The sequence below is a fragment of the Heloderma suspectum genome, chromosome 6 (assembly GCF_057233095.1).
Source record: "Heloderma suspectum isolate Gila_16-S chromosome 6, 16-S_ref, whole genome shotgun sequence".
In the NCBI taxonomy this organism is placed as follows: Eukaryota; Metazoa; Chordata; class Lepidosauria; order Squamata; family Helodermatidae; genus Heloderma; species Heloderma suspectum.
The window spans coordinates 104,571,266-104,592,119 of NC_139463.1; the positions used below are offsets into that span (position 1 = coordinate 104,571,266).

At 44.4% G+C, this 20,854-nt stretch overlaps 1 protein-coding gene across 1 annotated transcript; it reads right to left on the minus strand.

Moving 5' to 3' along the window:
- Positions 1-1,139: 1,139 nt before the first annotated feature.
- Positions 1,140-13,642, minus strand: FUS (FUS RNA binding protein). The gene is made up of 15 exons (XM_084805993.1): positions 13,555-13,642; positions 10,898-10,922; positions 9,348-9,502; positions 8,689-8,830; positions 8,171-8,367; positions 7,715-7,925; positions 6,053-6,090; positions 4,555-4,587; positions 3,896-4,005; positions 3,265-3,394; positions 2,949-3,059; positions 2,525-2,660; positions 2,315-2,403; positions 1,898-2,045; positions 1,140-1,661 (listed from the first exon to the last, which is right to left on the minus strand). Exons 1-15 carry the CDS (start codon positions 13,565-13,567, stop codon positions 1,622-1,624), a joined length of 1,578 nt encoding a protein of 525 aa, XP_084662119.1. The 5' UTR covers positions 13,568-13,642; the 3' UTR covers positions 1,140-1,621.
- Between the last annotated feature and the right edge of the window lie 7,212 nt (positions 13,643-20,854).

The following is a 20,854-nucleotide window of genomic DNA, read 5'->3' on the forward strand; positions in this document are numbered from 1 at the left end:
GTAGTGCTGCCTTTTTTCTATTCACTATGCCAGCTTTAGGGCTGGCATAGGTTTTCCCTGTCATCCTGAACATGCCCCCTTCTCAACAAGGGGGGGGGGGCGCACTTTTGATCCTGTGGTCTCCTAAACATGCCCCTTTTTCTGCTGAAGTGGCGATGGCAGTGGACATCCTCCTCTGACTACAGAGGTTTACAATATCCTATGGCTGCTGGGAGGGCACCCCATGGGCTGCTTTGTCCCAGTAAAGCAGAGTTAAGTGCATCTTTCCCCAACACAATAACCAGCTATCCATTATTTGTGTATAGGATCACATTCTTATCCTACCTCTCAAGTACATCATTACAGGAAAAAAGCAGACAAGGACAGTGGAAATGACTGGTAAAAAGAAAACATTAGTGAAATGCTATGACTGTTGTCAAATCTTTCGTTTTACACTGAACCCCTCGTTTCTGGTACTAGCTTCTTAGCCCAGGCTATACTTGTTTGTTTTTAATGGTCTCAGGTTATTGGCATTTTGACATCACTATCATGGAAAACACCAGCCTTAGCCTAAGGCATAGTATTCAGAGAAGAGTGTTTTTGAGACTTTAATATCTGAATTCCAACACCTGTGATTAGCCCATTAAGGCCAACTTTCTCAAGTTTTCAATGCCACGGGAATTCCAAGTGTTGGTACAAGAGTGAGACAGCTACGTTGGTGTTTATCATAAACAAACACAGGATTATGAGATTTCTTTGTTAGGGAGTTAAACCCTATAAAGTAAAGAAGAGGCAACTAATGGGGCCTTACTAAGAATTCTGGCCCTGCTCTTAAGTATGCTAAGAATCTTCACAGAAGCAGAACATTTCCTCCCTCTGAGTAAGTGCTTCCACCCAGCATGCTTGTAAAAACATTTCATAAAGAAGGTTTGTACTGAGGTTAATCAAAAGATGTAGGAGGCTTTGGGGCTTCACATGCTTGTTCATCAGTTCACAGCCAGCACTGGCTTTGAGTGGCATGGACAGATTATTAAAATCTCCCCTTTGTGAAATGCTACCAGATAGTGATTCAAAAGAGAAGTGTGGATTGTAACACGATACTCCTGTTATTAAACAACTTAGGGGATGGGATGTTGCTTGTTAAATGAAAATTAATAGTGTAAAACTAGAAATATCATTTTTAATATATGAATGCATACAAACTTCCCCCCATGGAACGGGAAATGAAATACTGTACAGCCTTGCATAATGATAACCTACATTTCCAAATGCTCGTTTGTTTGAAATTTCATATAAATACAAAAAACAGATGTCAATACACTTCCCATTCAAAGAATGCTTTTAAACAGCCTTGTTGCTTCTAATATTTGCTGGAAGAGTCAGACCAAAACAAATTATTTTCAGAATTGACTGAAAACATATTTATTCAAGTCTCCTGCCCCACCCCACAGTTATACACACATGACTAAAACGTGTTTTTAAATGTATGGGATTACTTCCAATACAGTCAACAAAAATGAATAGAAGGGAATACAAAGTTTGTACACAAACCAACAAGGGATACACAAATTTGCAACGAAGTTGGACATCATACAAAATAAAAAAGTTTATAAATTCATATGGTCGGGGATTCTGTACAGGCTCAATAGGGTCTCTCACGGCGGTCCTGTCTGTGGTCCCCTCTGCAGAAGAGAAGAGAAAGTTTAAATTCCAAATTTACAGACTTGTTCACTGTGCAATGATCAGCAACATCCCACAGTTGGGCTGGAATAGATTGAGGATGTAGACTGCACAAGCAGAAAACCCAAGGTAAGGCTTCAGCTGTCTCTGCCTCTCCCAGATTTGTATCCAGGAACAGAAATTTCCAGCTGCCAACTTCTCAGTCTTTATATTGCCTTGCTGCTGAAGTAGTATTTACCTGGAATCCATTTTTCCTGGTCCAAAGTTGCCTCTGTCTCCGCCTCTTCCGCCTCTGAATCCTCCCCGGTCTCCACCCCTGCCTCCACGGAAGCCACCTCGGTCAAACCCTCCCCGGCCCCCACGTCGTTCTTCACCAAATCCACCTCCTGGCAAAAAAGAGGAGGTTGCAAGATTATGCTGCTGTTCTGAAACAGTCGTGCTTTGCTCATGCATTCAGACCATTCCATAGAAAGGCAAGCTGTGCATCTTTCCCAGAAGAACAGAATGAACCCACCCAAGAGCCAGTGTACAATTCCATCCTTCCCCAAACTAAAGCAAGAAATCTCATCTATGCACCAGAAGGTAGATTATGTCCATCTCCACACACACAAGAGGTAAAATCTCAAATGTGATCCATGAGCCCTATTCTACTCACCCATATGTGGTCCCCCAGGTCCATCTGGTTTTGGTGCTTTGCATTGGTTGCATTCATTACGCCATGAGAAATTCATGTTCTCACATGTCCTACAACAGACATTTGGGGAAGGGGAGAAAGAACAGGAAAACATGTTAACAAATGAAGTACCAATAGCCATTAACCCTCTATTTCCACCCTACCGCTCAAACCACTAAGCATGCTGCTTACGGATTGGGGCATTTCCAGTCTCCTGCACGCTGCTGGCCACCTCCTCCACTGGGGAAGCCACCCCTGTTGCCGCCACTAGAACCACTGTTGCTGCCTCCTCCTCCACCACCACCAAATCCACCACGGCCCATGGGTCCTGAGAAAAAGGGGGCTAAAAGTCAGTCGGTGGCAGCTACCATGTAGAAATAACTTTTGATAATGTTTTCTTGCTGATGTGCATTCAGCTCTCTCTAAAACGTTACTTTTCTACTTAAGATACGCAGAATGCAATACCCATCTTATCTCCAGCATTCCACAGAACAGGTTGACCCTCCTCTCCCCGCCCCTCTGCAATGAACAAATTCCTCCTCTTGCTGAAAGACAGTTCTATTACAAACGGACACTCCACAACTTCTCAACCAGGGCAAAGACTAGTGGCACATACCTCCTCTACCTCCACGGCCTCTTCCTCCACGGCCATTCCCACCTCCTCGGTTAAAGTCTGCCCTCCGGGTGGCAAATGAAACTTTGATGGGGTTGCCTGAAAACTCTTTCCCTGAAGAGAAGAGCAGGGAGAACTTACATTTGCCCAGTATAAAAACAGGAGGTGAATGTTTTCAGTATCAGCACCTCCCCTTACTGAAGTTCTATTTCCCTTCTAACACTGCAGAGAGAATCCCTCCCCTGTCACTCTGAGTACAAATATATGAAAGCTTTCAAAACCCACCCACAGGAGCAAAAATTCAAAGCCAGCAATGTACCATCAAACCAGTCAATAGCAGCCTTTGCAGATGGGGGATCGTCAAAGGAAACTGTGGCCTCTCCTTTCAGTTTTCCAGTCTCACGGTCTGTGTACAGGTTTATCATGGGCTGTCCTGTTTTCTTGTTTGTCTGTAAGAAGACATACACTAAATGAATTTTTGGACAAATCGAGCTTCTGTTCTTACATGTAACGCACCCATACATGGCAAGTGCTGGTTGGTTATAACTGTTCCAAGGCTGCATTTGTTGTGCCATGCTGTTATGTGGAAATTATCTTTAAAACATGGAAGTTTTAACTAGCCTTTAGTTGCTGAACACATGCCTTCACTAACTTGAAAATCATTAAAAGCAGATTTGAAAAGTAGGAGTCCATCCACCCCAATTTGCCCATAGTGTAACTAGTAATTTTGCCATTATTCAGATTACTGCTGCCAGCATGAAGTCTACGAACTGGATTGTTAGGAACTTGAAGGCTGTAACAAGGTATCACTAGGGTTCCACCATTTTGTCCTCCACACTGCACCCTTTTAATACTTTACACCCTTTTAATTAACTAGTGTAGAACAACCAACTAAATGCAGCTTTCTTGCTCATGGGGTCCTCTCAAAGGCACAATGAGAACCAATTTACCTTGATGATGCCAATCTGCTTGAAGTAGTCTGCTACTGACTCGATAGTTACGTTTTCACCAAGTCCCTGAACAAAGATGGTGTTGTTGTCAGAGTTATCCTGCTCACCAGCTGCAGAATAATTAGAATTAAATCACCCATGTCCTTTAGTGTTTAAAAATCTCTGCAATTCCTGCTTCCCTTCAGAGCCCTTCCTGCAGCCTCTAAATGAAGTGCTCCAACAAATGCCAAATCTGAACAGCATGGTGTTATTTTCTAAACTGAGACACACAACTTTGACTACATATGTTTTAGGCATCCTGTTCAAGTTTGTAAGTGATAGCAGACACACTCCTCTGTTGAGCAGAACATTTGCCTTCAAATCTGCACATTATCCTTCATGTTTCACTTATTTTACTCCATTCACAAAGTTTGTATTTTTCCAGACAGAACTGAAACAAGCATTTAGATAATCTAAAACCTCTTATTCGCTGTTCACAAGAACACTTAGCCTTTAACCACACAAGGACACCATAGGCCTCACAGGTTAACCTCTGGCATTTGCACCCAGAACAGAACCCGAACACTTGTGCATTACTGAGCTTAAGCCCCCAAACCCTTCTCCTTTGTGTTTAACTCAGTCTTGCAGTCACATATGAAACAACCCAAACAGCCACTTACCAGAATCGTGGCGTGACCCCTGGTCCCGTGGTCCTTTTGCACATGAAAATAAGGAAGGAGAGACTCAGTTAGCAAACGAGAACTTCCAACTTGTTTTTGCACATCAGCACCACCATCACGACCACATTAGAAACAGGCCAGTGTTGGAACATATGCATCCCCAGGGTTACTTTAAGTACAAAAGAAACACTCCCATCCAGTCACAGAAGTGGTCCATGTCTTAATGACAAGACTGCTTATTGCAAAACCAGTTTACCACTCTTTCCTCCAGGCCATACTGGACCTAATTTTTGAAGCTCTGCAGGGAGGAGCATGGCCTCCAGACACACACTTGAAACACCACTGGACAACCACTTCGAAACATCTATTTTGACATATCTTTTATAGCATACATTAGCCACTGCTACCTAGAGAGTCTCTTATTGACCCTTGATCAGTCTTTTAAGTCTCCAGCACCATGAGGTCTGTAGCAGCATACTGCAATCTATCCTGGGACTCATTTCATCATATAAGACACTTAAAAAAAAAAAAAACTTATGCAGAGAGAAGAAACCATCTTACACCAGAAAACACGTTTAGAATAAGCCCTTTACAAAAGAGAGCTTTATGTTTTTCTAAACCATCAGGTTATTTACTTGTATCAACCATTCTATTAACATTCTACATGTAGTATTTTTTTTAAACCATTTTGACACCTTTTATTGCACCCAATCTCAATAATTTTTGAAAGCGTATGCCCAACACTGGTCTCAAATGCATTAACGTTCCTATACAAGTGTTTTAAAATGTTCATGCCAAGCCTTTTTCAGCAAACCCTATGGGAACTTTCCTTAAAACCAATTCTTTTGGTTTGGTACATTCAAGTTCAAAAAGACCTTTTGTGAAACTTTGTAATATTAAAACCAAACTCTCTTAAAATAGAAGCCCATGAAACCACTTATTTGTCAAAGAGCTCTTAAGAGTTTCATACAGACAAAATTACAATTCCAAGTTTGAAGGGAGCGGTCCCTCCCATATTATTCCCTGTACCAGTAACTTTTAAACAAGGTACCATAAACCTTTGTTTTACCATGTTTCCTCAGGACTGCATGCACTTCCATTAACACATTTTAACGCAACATTCTCGTGTGTTTAAGAAAGGACAACACACAAACCCAACACTTACAAAGTGATTTTTTTCCTCATGTTCTCCCACAAAACACAAGTCTTGGGGTTCGTTTTCTCCCATCTTGTTGCAAGACATACAACCAAAATGTACTGTATTGGCACCAAGAACTTGGCCGAGTAGAAAGCCCCATAACGTGGAAGTCAACACCACAGATACAACCAACCATTTTGGCATATGTGCCACAACAGGGGGGGGGGGGGGGGGCCTCCCATAGGTTTTTATCTGATAAACGGTGGCTTTTCAATTTTTTGGCATACAAACAGAGTCTCTGAAAAATAATATATAGAAATACACTTTTGTGGTTCAAGTTTTTGAACTCTTTGGACTTACCACCAAATTTATTGAAGCCACCACCTCGCTCACCACCGCTGAGGAGATAAGTTAGAAGATAATGATGCTTTTTCCATGGCTAAAAATGTTTGTTGCTAGAAACTACACCATATCCGTTAAGATGCTGGCCAACATTTATGTTTGGTTCTTCCTGAAGATCTAAAGACAACCTGCTCCACCTTTTCCTTGCCCTCAGCATTTTTTAAAATGTATCATTACACCCTTGAGAAGGTTTGCAAGCGAAACAGCTCTAGCGTTTAGTCATTCTTGCTTCCGATCTTGAACCGTTATACGAGGCGTCGTGATGCAGCTTTTGAGACAATGTTGCTTTCCTTGTAGCTGTCCTATTCTTGGCATGACTGGTGAACCAAGCTCATTTTTAAAATATTGTATACCGTGCACGCTGTATTTCCAGTTCACCTTTCTCAGGTTTGACTTGTGTTTTTGCAAAGCTTTTGTTGTTTACAACCCTAAATGCAGATATCTGCTTTGAAAGCATGTTAAGAACCCATTCCCTCATCCATCGTGTACTCATAATAGTAAATTATTTCAGCTCTAAAGACTGCATATCTGCCTGCCATAAGATCTCTCTCCCTTCCTCAGACCCTTAACTAACATGTGGAAGGTGGAGATTTGATTAAAGTTCATTGACTTTCATACCTGTGGCACACAAAATGCAGAATTTGTTAACAGAGCAGGTATTGTTAACAGATCAACAACTTTTCATAAGCAAACAACCCTTCAGCTGCCCCCTATACTCACCTCTCTACTATCTCATCTCTCCCAGTCAGCAGGAGCCCAACATGGTCTATTTTGTTTAGCAACTATTGCCTCTTGAACACCACCGTTAACCACCCCTCCACAAAAAAGGAGGCAGTACACACACCCAAGAGCAGCTGAGGATACTGCTTTTCTACAATATAAACCACAAGTACAAGAAGTCCAGCCACTATGTGGGAAAACCAACACACATCCTTTTAGCCTAAATTGACACCCGTTATATGGCTAGACCACAGCATTATAACCCCAAGGAAAGCTGGCTTACAACCTGCACAGAAGTATCTCTTACTGAAGAGGTTCTTATAACCCTTGATTTGCTATCAGCATATAAACCAGACCCCCTCAGTGTACCTCACTGGGTTTACACTGGGGATGGAGTTGAAGAATAATCCTATTGTCTAGACATCAATTTCTTTTCCATAACAAGTAGTGAATTTCTTGTATGTATTGGTATAGAACTGTAACATGGCTCAAAGAGGACCATAATTCACCTTTGAGGAATAGTACTTATGTTCATATCAAGTGCACCTTTGAGGTTGTAAACAGATCCAAGTAGGATTACAAGACGAAAATACGTTTTGCCCCCATGCACAGATTTGTTACTGCAATGGTTGATTGTCAGAAAGCAGAGTTTTAACTCCTTCACATGCAGTCAAGGAACAAAAAAACCTGTTGACATCCATTAAAAGTTCACCCCAAAGAGAAAGCACTCTGACCTCAACAATGTACGTGGTGGCACCCCACCCTTGTTTACATAAAACACTATACGTTCCAGTCATTGCACCCTCCCATAAGAGGTTAGCTTTTTAATGGCAAGTACTAGGAAAGATGCCAATTAAAGAAACCCACTCCCTCTCCCACAACAAGTGATTGGACACCTACCCCATGCCTCCACGACCACCTCTGTTGCCACCTCTACCACCACTCCGATCAAAGCCACCTCTACCATATCCACCGCCTCCTCCGCCTCCTCCACTGCCTCTGCCACGGTTGCGGTCCTGCTGGCTCCCATATCCGCCTTGATCCTGGCTGCCATAGCCTCCTCCGCTACCACTTCCACTCATGGAGGACTGATCTTGGCCATAGCCACCAGCTGGAGAAGGCAAAAAAGAATTATGTTATTAAACATTAGGCTGTAAGGCACAACCCTCAGTATCTAGTAGTGAGGAGGCCTGGCATTTTAGGGGTGGGGGCAGAATGAAGGGAAATAATAAATGTCCTGCAGTTGCTTTTGCTCCCCATTAGGTGGCAGTCACTGGCTTCTGGAGACTGCACTGCACCAAATTTTGTCAATACAGCTCAAGGAAGGCAAGTTGGAAGGAAAGAAAGTGTACTCACATCCACTACCACCACCACCACCTCCTCCGCTGCTGCCGCCACTGCCATACTGACTCTGCTGGCTGTAGCTTTGGGGTGGGTTGTAGGAAGGCTGCTGCCCATAGGAGCTCTGCTGCTGGCTGCCATAGCTTGACTGCTGGCCATAACCTCCACTCTGGGGTTGCCCATAGCTGGAGGTTTGAGAGCTGGTGCCGTAACTGCAGATTTCAAAAAAGTGACATGCACAAATGATGAGGAGTTCAATACACAAAGTATCCAACCCCGTCCACAGACTGACACGTTAAGATGGAGCTCCTGGATTCTAATCTGAACTCTGGTTGAAGAATCCAGTCTTGCTGTATAAAGGCAAGAGCCAGAATAAGCCTGGATTCTAACCACCATCCTCCAATTAGACCGGAGAAAGCACAGGAAGAGATTTAACATAAAGAAGCACAGCCCAAAACCTATGATGAAAACTGCACCACTCCGTACTTTGGACACTACTGTGACAGATGATCACAAGATTTCTGAGCTATTACCTTCCGGTGGTGGAGCTGGCTGGCTGCTGGGAGTAGCTGGGATAGGATGACTGTTGTCCATAGGATGTCTGAGAAGCCTGACTGCTGCCATATCCTGTTGATGAGCCGTAAGCTTGTGGCGTTGACTGAGTGCCATAGCCAGCTGTTCAGAAGAACAATTTATTCCTATTAAATCTCAAGTGGCATGCAACTTGCACAACAGCCATAACTAATCAGTTTTTCAATCATGATTTATAACTCCACAGAATGATGTTTTTAGGAACATCAGCCTGCTGGCAGGTTCACTACCTGTAGGCCCCAACTGTCCAAACACACTGACTTTCTAATCCCCAAATTATCAAAATCATATCATAATCCATCTAGAAATCCCCCAAGCCATCAAAGAATGCTGGGATGGGATGCCAGAGCACCAGGATCAAACCCCCGCTCAGCTACAAAGCAATTCAACATCTTGGCACTTCACAGAAGTATAGCAGAGACAAAAATGATACAACTGTATGTTACCCGCTGACTCTGGAGAAGGGCATGCAAGAAATAAAATGTTTGCCTTCCAATCTCCTAGCCCCACAAACAGGGTCCTTTTCCAGCTTAGGTGATCTCTCCTCATGTTTTCCCATGCAACAACGAGGACCAGAAAGAAAATATGTTACAATACTCACAGCTTTGAGTCTGGCCGTACGAAGAACTGTAACTACTTTGGCTGTACCCAGAAGTATCTGCTGACTGTCCATAGCCACCATAGCTCTGCTGCCCGTAAGGCTGACTAGCCTGCTGAGAATAACCCTGTGCAGGTGGTGTTGGGTAAGCCCCATAGCTGAGGGAAAGCAAGAGAAAAAATTCAGCCAAGGAAGGAACCTGTTTCCACAAATATCTCACCATCTGCATCTTGCATTCACAGCCAGAATCAAGCTCCTCCCTAACACTTGTTAACTTTTTTCACACCTAGCATGCTCAAACCAAGTTACAAAAGCTGTAGCGCTCTGTGTCTACACTCCTGCCTCCACGAGTATTTCCGTTAAATTTGAAGAACTGCAAACATGTAAAGAAAATTACAAGGAGTGCTCTGGCACCTTAAAAACCAATTGGTTCACTGCAGCATGAAAATGGACAAGCCAACATCCCACTTCATTTAATACATTGGGGGAGTAATCCTATGGCTGCAAGTCAGCGGCTAGACAGCCATAAGATATGTGGTTTTCCTGATACCAACCTTGGAGCCTGTGCTCCGAGGTTGGTTCCTGGAGAACCGACCCTTCTGTGCTGCCTGCCCCACGCTCCGAGGAGTGCGGAACAGCCAGAACAGGGCATTCTGGGGCAGGGAAGGCGGAAATGCCAGTACAACACATCCTATGGGTCGTCTGGCAGCCTCCTCCCCTACCCCACCTTCCCACAGCTAGCTGCAAATACAAGGCAGCAGAAGCACGGAGGGAACGATTCCCTCCGTGCTTCTCCTGCCCTGCACTGGATAGGCAGTCGCCTCCATGGCCACCTATCACCATAGGACTGCACCCTAAATGTCCAGAAGTAAATATTTCTAAAGCTGCCCCATCTTCTTTCAACAGTTTTACTGTTAAATACCCTCAATTCTAGGAACTAATAAGATTCATACTTCAGAGGAATCTTTCATTGTGATTATTCTCACTTTGCATGGGTCCCGTTATCAGAGTTTGAATTGGGAAGGTTAGTGTATGCTCCAGAATAATTAGAACTGTGAGCATAGTAACGCATACATGCAATAAGCCAACACTTAATAATAATGGTGTTATGGCTTCTCTGGGGACAGGAAAGTAACCTCTTTACAAGTTTGTAGCTAATGCAGGTGTCTTTATGCATTTTTAAAATCCTGAATTTTATAATGGCTTGAGGCCAAGACAGTAAATTTGAACTTAAGCATTGTTTCATCTGCTTCCTAATAAGATAGTGTTTCCAGAATTAGCCAGCACTAGGAAATTAGGACTGTTATCTAATAGTAGAAAATTAGAATTAGTCAAGCCCCAAGTATGATCATGTGGATGTGATTCTCTGGGATAGCTCATGGAGCCCTAACATCCTCCATGTTTTTACAGAAATAATTAGCATCATCTACTTCAAGATTACAGAGACAAGAAAAGCATTGCTCACATGTGGCTAACATGGTAGCTATGTACATAGAGAGGCACAAAGCCTGTAAACATGCCATTCATGCATGAATAATTCAAGGATTATTTACCTCTGTGTTGCGGACTGGCTATAATCTACAAGGAGAAAATAAAACCACATTAGAGCCAATTTAAAAGGCGGGTTCCACACACCCAATTTTGAGTATTTAACCTCTACAAAGAGAGCAGGAAATGCTTTATATGGGAAAGCTGCTGAGGTGTTTGTTAAAAGCTGGCGTAAGTGAATGTTTGCTTCAGGCATTTAAGTATGCGTGTGAATGCAAATACACCAAGATCTTAGAATAAAGTGTAACATATATATGCCAGAGATGTGAAGGCCTGGAAGCTTCCCCAGAAAAAACTCTTTACAAATTTTCCAAGAATACCTGGGGAAAAACAAAACAAACAGGTGTGTGGGTCCCTGATCCCCCCTTCAAATATCTAATACATCATCCAACTGGTATAGCATGAAGAATACACACATGGTTGGAATAGCTTTGTCAGCTTCCTTCCTAGCAAAACTCAAGTGTCATTCCTTATCAAAAAGAAAAAGCAAGCATGTGAGGCATAAACTTTGAGGGAAGGCGCAGCCAGCTCGGGGGCGGCTGGCAACTTGGAAGGTTCCCCTCATAGGAGGCACCATTCAGGGCACAATCCTATGGCATGCTGGGAGTTGTAGGCCTTTTCTCTGCCTAAACTTGCATAGGATTGTGCCCTTAGTCACTTTGATGCTGCCATTCAAGACATTCTCAGAACTGTTCACAACAGTGAGAACAATCCAACAATATTTATTTATATTTATTTATTTATTACATTTATATCCCGCCTTTTTTCCTCCAAGGAACTCAAGGTGGCGTACATTATCCTCCTCCTCTCCATTTTATCCTCACAACAACAACCCTGTGAGGTGGGTTGGGCTGAGAGTCTGTGACTGGCCCAAAGTCACCCAGTGAGCTTCCATGGCCGAGTGGGGACTAGAACCCGGTTCTCCCGGCTCCCAGTCCAGCACTCTCGCCACTAAAAAGTATTTACAGTTTCAAAAGTTCATCTAGCCAGGACTAATTTCTACACTACCATTATATACTGCCTTTCTGCCAATGCATTCAAGGCAAATGATCATGACCTTACCCCTTCAGGGGAGCCTCTGTTTAAGTCACGATTAATAATGCAAGCCTATGCACGTCTACTCAGAGGCTTCACCGAATTCAGCGAGGCTTTGCTTCCACGTAAGTGTGTGCAAGATTGTAGCTTGAAGTTCTCAGATGGAGGGGCGGAGAGGAAGTATCTACATTTCCCCCAAGCATGGGAAACACGGGGAAGTTAAGTCTCCCCGCCCATGGAGATGCGCGATAATCAAGGCACAGTAGAGCCGAATTTCAATCCACACTTAATTTGTCCGGCGTGGGAGGAAGAAAAAGGATGCCGAGAAGAATTCGAAACAGGGGAGCCTGGCCCTTGAAGGGATTTGGAGGGAAGGCAGAGCAAGCGGCGGTTGGGCGCGTGGGCGACCTCGTTTTTGAACGTGGGGGGGAGAATGATTCAGCCGCAGCTATGCAACAGAAGAAAAAGGAGGGGCGGGGAAGGGCCCGGATGTAACACTGCGACAAAGGCGGCTTCTTACGCGCACGCGCGACGCTTCGAAAGGGATTTTTGTTTCCCGCCCGGATAAAAGAGCGCATGCGCGTCGTCGATTCTTTCTCTCTCTCGCTCCCCCCCCCCCAACATTAAACCCCCGCTACGCCGATCACGTCAAGAGATCGCGGATTTTCCCATTGCTTTACCCGCCCCAGCTTCGCTCAAAGGCCGGCCCTGCGCATGCGCGGCTGTTTAGCCGCCTCCCGCCCCAAGTCCCTCGGAAACCCCGTCGCTCCGCCTCTCCTCAGACCCAATCCGCTCTTGCCCCCTTTACGGGCCTTTCAGCCGCGGCAGCCCCCCCCCCCGCCTTCCTAGCTCTCATAAAATGGCGGCCGCTAATTGCGCAGTTCGGGCTTGCGTATTGCCATTCGCTCTATTACTCCCTTCCCGTTCGGGGAGAATAAAAACGGCAGTCTCCTGTCGAAGGAGCTTCCACGCCACTCCAGGAGGTTGTATAGACCAAGCGGGGGGAGGGGGGCGGGACTGTGTCCCTCCCCAAGTGGGCCACGCGTTCCCCTCCACGCAGCAGCCCCGTTTCTCCTCCTAGGACTGCACTGATCTCCATCCCTATCGAACACTTAAATGCGCTCAACGACCCCCCGCCCCGGCAACCGAAGCCCTAAACTCTCGCCAACAACACCTCGTCACCGAGAGGCGAACATGAGCTCGGGGTTATTTTTAAACGAAGGCGCCGCCCTCACCCCGGCCTCCGTTAACGCCTATTACGCCCGATTCCGGCGCTGGGCCTGCCCCTTCCCCTTCCCCTTCGGTCTGCTGAGCCCCACGTCCTTCAAACATGACGTTACCCCCCATGTGCTCCCCTCTCCTCACACCCCCGGCCCAAGTCTTCGCTCCATGGCTAGCCCCCCATCGCGAGATACAGCCTCCGCGGCGCCCCCTCCCCCGAACCTATTATTCCACCGTCCCCATTTTCTGCAGAACCATAAAGGCTAGACGTACAGCCCCGTTCCAGGGAAGCAGCCCCTCAGCATCCCGATTCTCCCCTTTATAACGCCGCTTAAGATGCGCCGCGCCCCTTGCTTGTGCCCCGCCAGCGCTTTACAGAAAAGCCCCCTTTCACCGCCTCTCTCACCGTTAGATGCCATGGCTGCAGCCCACCCAAGTTTCCTCCCCAAGCGCACCAGAGAACCCTCTCCCGCCGTCTCCTCGGCTTGGCTCTCTTTCCTCCCCCACCTTTTGCCCCAAATATACCTCCCCCCTCCTATTTCCTCTGGGCTGCACCACGTCAGATTGCGGGGGTGAGAAGAAACGAGCTTTCCAAATTTTACACGTTCATACCGTGTGTAAAACCTCGATCCTAAATCCGTTTATTTAAAATGGAAAGGTCGTTCGTATCAATGGAACTCGCTTCCAAGGGAACGTGCTTAGGATCCCGGGCTGAGCGTCTCTCACTCTCCGGTCTCCCCTATTGCACTGGAATGGCACAACCCAGGCTGCGGCGTGCGATGAGATCACGGCGGAAGACTGGAAGCAACCAAAGTGGTATGCCGGGGTGTGTGTGTCAAAAATGGGCACAGTTCTGTGACTCTCTTGCAGCGATGGAACAAGGTAATTTTAAATCCTGGACTCATGCTGAAGTCCTATACACGCTTACCTGGGAGTAAGCCCCACTAAATTTAATGGGAATTACTTCTGAGTAAACAGGCACAGGATTGCACTGGCGGGTATTGGACAGCCATGTATATTCCTTCATTTATGAGGCACACGACCAAGATTTTTCTTCTCCTGACCAGGATTTCATGGTGTACAGCTGCTTTTACGTTCCTGTTATGTTAGAACAAAACCAACCCGCCCCCCAACAAGTAAAAAACTGTTTGCTAACCTTGATTTAAGTTTAACTCTGAACATGTGCAGTGCCACATTTTAAACTCACTAAATTCATAGCATCATGACTATGGGAATAAAATGGAGCTTGCATCTGCTGCTCTGATGCCTTAATCACCTGCTGCTCTCTGGGTGGTCATGGGGGGGGGGGCTGTGGGCCCCTGTATTTCTGCCCCTACCTGCACCACTGTGGGTGGGATTTGTTTCTATTTCAAGATACATGAGCACTTTACCTTCTCTGGATTATTTCACAGGTACTTATTTGCAGCCACAAAATAGTTAGAATATATTGTATTGAGGCTTGGTGTCACTTGAAGCCTGACATATTATTTACTGTATCATAACCCAAGATGAGGGGGTACAACCTGTTCTGAATGGGTACCACTCCTTCTGAAGGATCAGAGAAGCATTTGGGGGTGTTTCTAGATCCAACGCTGCTCTTGGAGGATTAGGTGGTAGCAGTGACCCGGAGTGCCTTTGCCCAGCTTTGGCTGGTGTGCCAGCTGCACACCTTGGGGAAGGAAAATTTGGACAGAGTGATTCATGCCTTAAGGCACAATCCTATGCATGCATAGAAAGAAAAACGGCCTACAACTCCCAGCATGCCCCAGCCTTAATCTATTAGGATTTAAGATGCCAAAGGGTCTTTTGTTTCTGTAACAGACTAATGTAGTTGCCCCTCTTTTATCAAGTAAACTTGGAGCTAGAAATCTTTATCATAATTGATATGCAGCACTTCTAATGAACAAAAGATGCTTCCTTTCTCTTTTATAACAACAATCCTATGACTACTTCTCCCTTCATTTTGTGGGTAAGGTTCCGAGAAAATGCAACTTGGTCAAAGCTATTTGGTGAGTAGGATCACCATGACTGAAATAGGACATGAACCCGGACTTCCAAATCAAACACGCTAGACCACATAGGCTGTGTGAAATAACTAGCCACAAAGACAACAAAATATAGCCAAACAAGAGAACTCAAAATGCAAGAGAGTGTACGCATACAGACAAGTAAATATTCACATACCAGGATCAATGTGTATGCTTTTTGGGAGGTGCGAAACTATGTATATTTAAAAAGAATAATGCTGTGGCTGTGAAAACATTTGTATATTTATGAGAAGTAGTTTTTAAATGATGATGTCATTCTAAAATGGAATGTAATTATTTGATCATAATACAGAAAGTCTATTTAAAAGGACTGTGTTTCTAGTCTTCGTGGTTGTGCAAAAGAAAAATGCTCTTCCACTTACCTGTGTCTACCCTACCCTCCTTCTTTTGTCTTCCTCTGTCATGGAAGGCATAGTCAGGAAGCTAGACAAGAACTTCATTGTCTCTCTCAAACAAGAACAGACCAAAAGGAAACTGCTGACTTCCCCTAGATACAACTAAGTCCAGTGCTATCTAGTGTCCGAACTATATAATGACACTATCCACACATCCTCTCTGTCAACATTTAAACTGTAAGCTCCTAGGGCAGGGACCTGTCCTCTTGCATGTGTTCTTCTGTCACTGATGGCCCAATAATACCTATATACGTACATACAGATTAGGGCTTCTTGCAGGTCATTCCTATGCATGTGTACTTGGAAGCAAGGTTTCAGTGGTGTTTACCCCCAGTAAATAAACTTAGGGTTAATGCCATGACTCTACTGCAAAATCTCTTCCAAGGACTCCCAATCTCTATCTTCATGGGCACATTGCTTTCCAGTTACATACACTGTGGTTGCAATCCTGTACTCACTTACCTAGGACTGAGTTCCACTGAACTCAATATTGCTTAATTTGGAGAGGATTGCACTGTATGTGTATCATCTCACTGCTTATTCTAACAAAACCCTCCCCAACCTGGTGCCCTCCAGATATGTTGGACTACAACTCCCATCATTCCCAAGCAGCATCACCAGGGATTCCAACCTGCCCCCTACCATGTTGAGAAAGATAATTACTTATAAAGCACTGACTATGTTCTAAATGCTGTACAGAAATGAAAAATACAAGCCCTTAGTTGCATGCTCACCACTGAAAAGGAGAGACAGTTGGAGGGTAACAATCTGTGTCTGTCTGAAATCCCTTTCTAGCAAGAGCGTCCATTCCAGTTTCTGAACCAAGACTGGAAGGACTGACAGAAATAAAAAATTATTTATAAAAAATATAATATATATAAATATATTATATAAAAATAATAAAGGCCAGATAAGAAAAGATCAGAACAACAACCTCCTCTAAAATAAACAAAAAATGGTAAATTTCCTCCACTCTTTTTAACAGCTCTTAGATTTGTATCCTGCTTTTGACTAAACTCCAGAGCGGCTCACAACATTCATAAAATGTTAGCCTGCTGAAGTAGAAGCAGGCACCTGAAGGAGTTTTCCTCTCCTGGTTCTCTCTCATATAAGGAACTTAATTGTACTGAATGAAATTTGCAGAGCTCTCAAATCTCAAAAATAAAACCTGTTTAGTTTCATTTTATTAGTAGTCAGAGCAGTGTTAATATGTATTCTTTATTATAATAATAATCAGTTTTACTCATCTATCAACAACAAGCAGATGTAATTTTCTACTGGAAAATAATACTCTCAATTATCTGGCCCTTTTCTCCTTCTTCTAACCATAGTTCTTGTATAATATTTGCAAAGGATTCAAAGCTATGAACGGCTTTCCGTTCCCCCCTTTCTACCACTGTAGAATGGTTTCTCCCAATGAACAAGGCTTTCCCTGTCTCTGTGTCCCTGAAACCAGTTCAATCCAGTTTTGAGGCCCAGCCTGCCAAATCATGAATGGCCTTTGGGCGTTGGCATGGCAACGGTGGAAATTAGGTCAGTGGCCCAGATGAATACATGGGTTTGCTCTATATGAAGATGCACGATGAGTCAAACAAAATGTATGTGCCACTTGCACAGGACTGCCCCCTAAACTCCAGAGTAGTTAATTATGATTAATTACCACACTCTGGTGAGGCAGAAATGAACAGGAGAGGTTTCCCCCAGCATGGAAGTGCAGTATTGCTGTACCTGTGAATATCTGCCTCTCATTCAGCTGTTCTAGATATGTTGCTACTTTTAGGCACAGAAGCTCCCTTATTTGGACCTCTCCTTTCACCCTTAGCTGTGGGTTTCAAAAGGGAAAAGAGGCAAATGCTGCAGCTTATTTATGTGAATCAAGACTCAGAAGGCTGAAAGCACAATCCTCTGCATGTTTGCTCAGAACTAAGTCCCGCTGATTTCATGAGATTTACTCCTGAGGAAGTGTGCATAGGATTGCACTGTAAGCTGAAAATTGTGAGCAAAGTTCTGTAGTTAAAAACACATAAGAATACAGGGAGAATATATTTAAATGTATAGCTCTGGGAAGAAATGGAGCAAAGAACCACAAATCTTGGATCTGCTTTCTTGAAAGCAGTGGAGGCTGGTTTCAGCCAGAACTCTAAAGGAGCTATCCAAGCGGCTTCAATCCTTGGATAGCTTCTTTAGAGTTCTGACTGAAACCTGGAGTGGATTCACCGCTCCACTGACATCAGAGCCACCAGCTTCCACTGTCTGAAAGCCACCATTCTTCAACAAGGGTATGCTGTTAAAACTGGTGAATTAAAACATATCAAGAAGTTTGATTCTATCTGTCCATTTAGGCATGAATAGACACAATGGTTTCCTGTCCTACTACAGGTGTTAATTAACTAAGCAAGGCCAGAATGATTGGGTTATCACCAGCTACTATTCTTGTGAATGGACACTGTGCTTATTTTGCATTCATTTAAGGTTTAAATGAAATTTCACAGAATACTTCTTGCATTTAATTGCCACTGGACCCCGCTGTTTACATTTTCATATGTGAATATACCTGCCAACTGAGGATAACACTTCATGCTTCTGATGAAGTGGAACCTAGTACACAAAAGCTTATCATTTACATATAAATTGCTTATGCAATGCTATACATGTCTATTCAAAGGTAAGCCCCTTTGAGTTCAATGAGACTAATTCCCAGGTAAGTGTGTATTGGAGTGCCTCTCTTATCTCTTAGCCCTTAACTAAGCTAAATGTGTGAAGTGGCTCCATTGAATGTATTGTGATTTGAGATACTGCTTGCTGTGCATGCTTCATCTGTGGATGTTTATTCTCACACACACTACCTATGATCAAGGAGGGCTGAATGTGCATGTCTTAATTAGCCCAAGTTGCTTATGCTTTTTAAGAATGTCACTTTAATAATTCTGTCTCACATATAAATGACAGTTCCTCTTGCATCCTTCCTTTTTCTCCATCATTTAATATAGGAACAAGCAAAAGGTATATCAGGATCTAATGGTAGTAAATTTCTGGGTGACTTGTAGAAGATCAGCAAATTATTCTGACTTGGGATTGTATCCAATGTTAGTTCTACTTAGAATATATCCACTGAAATGAATGGAACTTAAGTTAGTCATGACTTACTTGTCCCATTGATTTCAATAGGTCTGCTCTGAGCATGACTATGTCTGGATCTAGCACTATTATCCAAAATTATATATCCTTATAGTTAATCCATCCTTAATGCATTCATCCATACAAATACAATAGCATTGTTTATATATTAAATAATTAATCTTAAATATTAACTCAGCAGAGTTTTCATAACAGAACAGAAAATTCAAACAGAGAACAAAGGCAGGGAAAGACTTCAGGTTCACTCCAAGTTAAGACATCAGCCAAAGTTCTTCATGAATTCCTACTTTCTCCTCTGTTGGTATAGTGGATCCTCCAAGAACTTCACCCTTGCAGACAGGAGCTAGGGGGGGAGGTTGGCACTGACCTTTAAGTACCACTTCCTTTGAGACTTGTTACTCCCCCAGTAATATTTTAACCTTTTAAGGTGGTCATTTGTTATTTTTTAATTTTCACGTTGTTAACTTGATTTATTCTCCACTGTACCCTCCACCCATCTGTGTATATACACGACCAGGGCTGTTTGTATATATTACCATTCTAAAATCATGTTATGCAAGTGCAAAAAAAAAAGTACTTCCAGGTTTCAGAAACCTGAACCTTTATCAATTTCAAAAGGCAAGTTGCTAGTCCACAAATCAGGGAAGTTAGGTTTAACAGCGGCAGTGGGAAACCTCTTTCAGTCCGAGGTCTGAATTCAGTTTTGGAAAAGCTGGGGGGAGAGGGGCATGTTCAGTGGTGGGTAGGGCCGAAGGTGAAGGAGGCAGGGCCAAAGGCAAAAGGAGCGAGGTCGGAAATACAACCCCCCCACACTATATTTTAGCTTAAAGCTCCTACTGCCAGTTATTAAGCCATACTTATGGCATTCGAACTGTTCAGAATTGGGGGAAACTGCACAAAAGCTGGGAAACCACCAAATAATTGGTGGTTGGGGGAAAGAGGTGTGGCCATCTGGGGAAACCCAGAAGGCCAGATCTGACCCCCAGGGCTTGTGGTCAATGTACTGCCTGTACTGAAACGCCTGTTTGAGAAACCGGAGGGGCTGCAGGGCCCTGAGTACCTGTCTGCCGTTCCCATAGCTAACTGATGCTGTATAAGGAAACATACGCCAATTTTATTATCGTGCGTAATTTTTGCAACGTGCAGAACCCAAGTTTTCTTAGTTCAGATTTTATTCAGGTTTTGCACCCCCCAGAATACTCACAGAGCGCTGTTCACCAGCTTCGCAGTCTGCCTCACGTTGCTGTTTAAAAGCGAGCGTAATCACGCGCTGAAGAATAGAGCCGGGCCTCCCCCTCCTGAGCGCCTGGATAAAACCCTTGACCCCTCTTCGAGCATGCCCAGCAATGGCTGCTGGGAGGAACGGCCCGCTGTCTCTTGCAGGGAGCGCTGCAGCCGCTGCACGTGCGTTTTGCGGAAAGTTTTCCTTTGGGAGGAACACGTGGCTTTGATGCTTTCAGTTTCTTCCTCTCGCTGCTTTAGAATTTGGGTCCTGCACACGCAGACACACTTGCCCATACATACAGACTGTTTTCTCTCCTCTCAAGGGCAGCCGGGTGCAGATTAGCTGCTGGTGATGCAAAAGCAGACTCCGGGAGCAAAAAGAGGCGTTACCCAAGTTTACACTTTGGTCGAGGCCAAAGTTTAGGTTTTGCGAGCTCCCTAGAAAAGGAAGAGTGGAGGGAGGAGCAGAAGGGCTAGGAACAGTCCAGGAGAGGGCATGTAGGGTGGGCAGCTTTGGCTCCCCTGGATGTTTTGGCCTACCTATTAGGTGGTATAGAAATGTAATAAATAAAATAAGGGAGCAATCCTATGGCCACCAGTCAGCGGCTGGACAGCCATAGGATATCTTGTTTTCCGGGAACTGACCTTCGAGTCCATGCTCCAAGGTCGGTTTCTGGACAACCTGCCTTCCGTGCTGCCTCACAGGCAGCATGGAGAAGCCCCATCCTCTGCGCTCGCAAGAGGAGCACCAAGCGGCTGAAGCGGGGCGTGCCTTGGGGTGTTCTGGGGCCGGGAGGGTAGAAATGCCAGTATGATGCATCCATGTGTCATCCAGCAGCCTCCTCCCCCACTCCACGGTCCTGCGGCTAGACAGACAAAAGTGACTGTCTAGCCAAAAATG

Coding starts and splice junctions, on each gene's coding strand:
- FUS (XM_084805993.1), bottom strand. Junction 7,926..8,170: donor TGGTGGTGGTGGTAGTGGAT/GTGAGTACACTT, acceptor TGCCTTCTCCAG/CTGGTGGCTATGGCCAAGAT. Junction 4,006..4,554: donor GGGGTCACGCCACGATTCTG/GTAAGTGGCTGT, acceptor ATTATTCTGCAG/CTGGTGAGCAGGATAACTCT.